Source organism: Cricetulus griseus (genome assembly GCF_003668045.3).
Source record: "Cricetulus griseus strain 17A/GY chromosome 1 unlocalized genomic scaffold, alternate assembly CriGri-PICRH-1.0 chr1_1, whole genome shotgun sequence".
Taxonomy (NCBI): domain Eukaryota; kingdom Metazoa; phylum Chordata; class Mammalia; order Rodentia; family Cricetidae; genus Cricetulus; species Cricetulus griseus.
In genome coordinates, this window is record NW_023276807.1 from 11,725,018 (window position 1) to 11,731,017 (window position 6,000).

The window sequence follows — 6,000 nt, forward strand, 5'->3', positions numbered from 1 at the left end:
CACCTCAAAGACCACAGAGGCAGGTGAGAAGGGAGCTGTAAGATGGAGGTAAGACACACTCCCCACTGCCCCTGTGCCCCAACTCTGACCCTGGGCAAAACAGGATCCTAGGTCTGTACCCTCAAATCTCCTTCCATGCCACCCAGACTATCTCCTGTCCTGGTTTATAACCCTCAAGACATTCTTAGCTCTGATGCTGAGATCTGTCTAGAACACTTAAAAGAGAGGGTACCAACCTGACCCTTTGGCCTGACCCAAGTACACCTTTTGGTCTTAAACCAAATCTGGCAAGACCATCTCTTTTTCTCCTGATCCCACTTCAAGACTGTTTCCACCACTTTCCAGTTCAGAAATGACCGCAGGCTTATACACAACTAGGGTTCAAAAGTGGTTCCCAGGTTAGCTTGGGCCTTTGCCAGAAACAGCTCTACATATGGGAAGAAGGTTGGGACCAAGATTATGAAGAAAAGTCCCTACAAAATGAGCCCCAGGTTCTTCTCTAAAGAGTTGCCCTTTCTGCCCTGCCTCACCTTCTTCAGCCTGCGAGGGTTTTACCCCGTAATCACCTTGTTTACAGACACTTTGAGGGTTTCAGGATAGAAGAAGAGGAGGAAGTCTTTGTTGGGAATAAGGAAAGGGGTGTGTGCCCTGAGCTTTGAGACAGGGTAGTAAACCCTAAACCCTCTACCTGGGAACCAGCCAAGCACACCTTAGCACACACACACACACACACACACACACACACACACACACACACACACACACACACACACACACACACACACACACACACACACACACCACACACACACACACACACACACACACACACACACACACACACACACACACACACACACACACACACACACCCGAGCAGTGCAAGGCCAGCTCAAGATTGGTGGTGGGGCAAGTTTATGTGGAACAATAACCCAAGGTTGGTCTCCATGCTTCTGCCAAACAGTGGAAACTACTACTTGGCATTGTTCTGAGTCTGGAAGCCAAGGAGAGACCTCCCAATAATGCTTCTGTGGGTTGGAGGGCGACTGACGGTACGCCCCTGCCCCCAGATCTTCCAGAGCTCCAACCTGGGAACAAACTGGGAAGAGGTGTGCTCCCCTGGTGGTCACTGACAAGCAGAGCCAGGAGGAGGTCCACTAGACAGGACCACCTGCTGAGCCACAAGCACATCTTTGGCTTCCTCACAAGAGGGGTCTGAGCTAAGATCAAGCCACTTCATCTTTTAAGAGTCCTCTCAAATGTTTCCTTCCCTGTGACATCCTCAGCTGTCTAACTACTTCCCCTCCTCACCCTCTAAATCTCCAAGAGGCCTGGTGTTTGCCTCTTTACAGACATGAGCCTTACTGTGTATCCCTCCCCCAGCTCCAGACAAATGTGTCTCTTTTCCATTCAACTAAAAACACAAAGCACAGTACCTGGCAGACGGCAAAGGCTTGAGAACTGTTTCTGCTGCACCTGGTAACATTCGCCTCAGAGGCACAGGAAGTGATGGACGAAGGGACACAGAACCAATCACACAAATAAGAGTAAAATCAGCAGACACAGAACATGCAGGGGACGCTTCAGGGGGATCAAGAGGTGTCGAAAGGACATTTAACCAGGAATTACACTGGTCCTTACCCTTCTTGAATTCCTCCAGCATGGCATCCAGCTTGGTGTCATGGAAAACAAAATGAACCGGGTGGTTGTAGAAGCGAGTGATAGTCTTGAGCGGGGTGCAGTCATCAGGGTCCACGAAGGCCAAGTCTTTGACATAAAGGATATCTACGATATTGGATTGCTCATCTTCAAACACGGGAATGCGAGTATAGCCACTTTCCATTATCTCCGACATGGTGTTGAAGTCCAGGATGGCATCACTGCGGATCATGAAGCAGTCGTGGAGCTGGGTCATGATATCCTCCACAGTTTTGGTCCTTAGTTCCAGGGCACCCTGGATCATATTTAATTCCTCCTTCACTAGGTCGTTATAGGGTTCTGTCACCTTCAGCATCTCCATCAGCTTCTCCCGATTGTAAACAGTGCGAATCTCCTGACCCAAGACGAAGTCCAGGAGTTTGCTAATGGGGAAACTCAGAGGAAAGGTGATCAGCATAAAGATTTTGGTGAGAACAATAGTGTTGGCACCCACAGCCAGCCCATGTCGGGAGCACAGGGCTTGAGGTAAGATCTCCCCAAAGATGACAATGCCAATGGTGGAGGAGGCCACTGCCATGATGCCAGACCCGATGAGGTTGTCTAAAAGGATGGTGAGGGAGGTGTTGACTAGCACATTCCCTAGGAGCAGCGAGCAGAGCAAGTAGTTGCCCTTGCGCCGGATGGGCTCTATCTTGCGGGCGTACCTTCTCTCCTTTTCAGTTCCACAGTTCTGCACGATGCGTAGCTCCATCGGGTCCAGGGCCATAAGCCCCAGGTTGAGGCCAGAAAATATGCCCGACAGCACTAAGAGCACCAAAACGAGAAGGATGTGCAGCCACAGCGGCAGAAACCTCCCATGCTCCTCCACCATGAAGAGCAGGGAGTCCTTGTCCGTCCATTTGAGCCAGGGCCCGTCAGACCGGGCCCGGGTGCACAGTGCGTACAGCTTCATGTTCTCGCTCCTCCGCAGGAACTTGGTGAGCACCACTAGCATCCCCGACGTGTTCCCGCGGCTCACGTTGACCAGCCGCTGGACCACTAAGTCCTTGGTGAGCTCCAGGCAGTTGGTGGAGTTGTGGACCGTCTCGGCGTCGTCCACCTCAGTAAAGGAGATCAGGTTGCTGGAGATCGCCCCCAGGCTGTGGCCGTAGAGCCTCAAGTTTACCGTGCTGCCCTCTGACACGAAGATGATGCCATCCGAGTTCATCCCGCACGACTTGTTGCAGCTCGCCAGCCTCATGCCCAGGATCACGCTCTGCGGGGGGCTGCTCTGGCCGCTGGCCGCCCGCATCCATAGCGGCAGCAGCAGCGCGGCCAGGAGGAGGCGCCCTCGGGCCGGCCAGCCGTCCCGCCGCCCGCCCCCGCCCCCGGCGCCATGTTGCTCCGGCCCCCGCCGCTGCCCGCGCCCCGCCGCGCGCCTCACTCGGCGCCGCCGCTCCTCCCTCCTGCCGCTCCGCCGCCGCCGCGCCAACTGCCCCAGCAGCGGGCCTGACGTCAGCCGCGCCCCGCCCCCGCCCCGCCGCCCCACGCCCCTTATTTGCATGCGAGGTCCCGCCCCTACCCGCGCTCGCGCGCCCGGCTTAAGGAGGTCTGCGCGCTTAAGGTGGAACGGCGCTAGGAGAACGCGGGAGCCTGCGGCGGGGGTGCGCCCAGCCAAGCGTCCGCGAGGCGCCCGGCTTCTCCCGCGCTCCTCTTTAGGGAACCCGGCTCCCAGGCCCCGAACGCCCAGCTCCTTGCGGGTCCTCTGCACCCTGTAGCTCGGCTCTGGGTCGGGTGGCGCTTCGCTGCGAGCACAGGGAGGAAAATGCATTTCCTGATTTAGAAAAAGAAAAGGGAACCTGAGAACTCGGGCTGGCATTACAACCTCCTCACTTGTGGGGTTTTTGCTGATCTGGACCCGAGGTCAGAAGTAGGTTGTCACTGCCCCCGAACTCCCCGCACCCCACAGCCCACCACTCGCTCTTCCTAAGGGCTCTCTACCCAACCTCTAAAGGCGCCTAAAGGGGCCAGGCTCTAACTTAGGTTTACCACCTGTCATTTCTATTTAGGGATGGGTTTTCATTGAATACCCAATGTGTGCCAGACAATCGTTTTAGGCTCTGACGATACAGCAACGAACGAGCCAAAATCCTTGCCCACCTTAGTTTACAGCCTAAAACCGGAAAAAAGGCAATAAGCAAATAAACACATACAGAATAGTTATTGAATCTTTCTGGCAACACAAAGTATTTTGCATCTGTAAGAACCTAGGCACAAATCCTAGACCTTTCAGATCTCCACCGTTAATCCTATTTCATGTGTGAAAACGACAGTAAGAATGATTAGTTGTTTGGTTTTCTTCTTGTTGTTGTTTGAAACAAGGTCTTATGTAGCCCAATTATAGATCTAGCTTTGAACTCTCAAAATCTGAGACTGACTCCTGATCCTCCTCCCTTTACCTCCCAAGTGCAGGTTGACAGGCGTGCACCACCATGCCTGGATTGGTTGTATTTTTTAGTTATAGTTTTAGTTTTTATTTTGATGGCAGAAATAATGATAACACAGCACCACCTGACTAAGTATGTGGGAACAATTGACTTACACATTGAACATGACAGGACAACTCTCTGCGAATAGGCTTTGCCTATGTAGTAATAGTTGTTGCTGCCTGCTCTTTCAGAACCATATCCTTAACCCCAAATTGTGGTGACTGGCCAGCTGAGGCAGCTGCATGTGGAAACTAACTGAGAGGTGTGGTTGCTGTTCTAGCCTTGAGATCACTGCTTCCTGGACAACCCTACTTGGATGTCATTCAGCAGCTATGACTTGAGTGTGTGAGGATGACCACAGCTATCCACCCACAGCTGTCCGCCCTGTAAAGGGCAGGACACGGGATGACAAACATCCTTATCTTAGTTGTAGAGCTACACCAAACAGCAGGGACTGGGCTGACCCCTGAATCTCCCAGCAAGGCTTCCCCAGGCCCTGGAGACACAGAAAGCCCTTCACTGTCTCCCTGTACAAACTCCCGTGTTTATTTTTACTTTGGTACACAGTCTGCCAATAAAAGCAGCAATCAATACCAGCAGCAAAAAGCCTAAACAGAAGGGAGCACTCATGCAGTGCTGTGGGGGAGACCTGGTAGCAGAAGCTGGATTTAATGCTCTGGCATCAAGGGCCTAGTTCTGTAAACAGCCTGCTGGAGGAAGTTCCTTGTCAGGAGGTGCCTGGCCTCGCACATACAGTATGTCCAGAAGACTAGATTTTTAGTGAACAGTAGCCTCAGGTTGGGCACTGGCCAAGACTTCCTGTCCCCTCTTTGTCTCCTCCAACCAGGAAGAGCGGCCTGAATTGTTTGAAAGCCACCCCAGGTCCCTGAAAAATCTTCTCCCAGGCCTCCTCATCATCCGTTGTCCATTGGCCCCTGCCGCTCTTTCTGTCCTTAAAACTTTCCCAGTCTATTATCGACCAATTGACTATTTTTATTTTGCTCTTTTGGGGCTGTGCACTCGAGCACTGTATAAGTATAAGCTGCACTTATACTGAGCGCTGCACTCAGTATAAGAAACAGAAGCCAACAAAGGGAAAGAAAAATAAGCACTTGACTACTGGGTTAAAAGTAGATGTAAAGAAGCAGAATAAAGAAAGCAAGATAGGAACAATGCAAGGGTCTGCTAAGAAACACACAGTCTGTTAAAATCAGGTTAACTCACTATTGGATTCCCATAGTGATTAGGAGAATAAGAGTAGAGTCCATGAAGTAAAGAAATGAAATTTGGAGCTGGGCAGTGATGGCATGCACCTTTAATCCCAGCACTCAGGAGGCAGAGGCAGGCAGATCTCTTGTGAGTTCAAGGCCAGCCTGGTCTACAGAGCAAGTTCCAGGACATCAGGACTAAACAAAGAAAACTTGTCTCAAAACACCAGTAATAATAATAATATATCCAAACCTCCCAAGTGCTGGGATTAAAGGTCATACACAAAAATTAAATAAATCTAAAAAGAAATGAAATTCCTCTTTGATCTGGCAGAGCAAACAGAACTTGCTCTATAAAAAATGAACGCAGCCGGGTGTTGGTGGCGCACACCTTTAATCCCAGCACTCGGGAGGCAGAGGCAGGCGGATCTCTGTGAGTTCGAGGCCAGCCTAGTCTCCAGAGCGAGTGCCAGGATAGGCTCCAAAGCTACACAGAGAAACCCTGTCTTGAAAAAACAAAAAAAAACAAAAAAAAAACTCTTGATGGGACCCAGGGAGATGGCTCAGTTATTAAAGTGCTTGCCATTTTAAGCATGAGGACCTGAGTTTGATATTCTGCACTCTTGTTAAATAAGCTGTCTGTGATCCCAGCACTGGGAGTCGAC

The 6,000-nt window shown here is 51.4% G+C and overlaps 1 protein-coding gene across 1 annotated transcript in view; it reads right to left on the reverse strand.

The window, feature by feature from the left end:
• Positions 1 to 3,469, reverse strand: part of Cnnm4 (cyclin and CBS domain divalent metal cation transport mediator 4) — a 40,497-nt gene extending 37,028 nt beyond the window's left edge. Inside the window, exon 1 of the mRNA XM_027386865.2 lies at positions 1,642 to 3,469. Coding sequence (XP_027242666.2) covers positions 1,642 to 3,469 — 1,828 coding nt within the window. The remainder of the gene's footprint in view (positions 1 to 1,641) is intronic.
• Between the last annotated feature and the right edge of the window lie 2,531 nt (positions 3,470 to 6,000).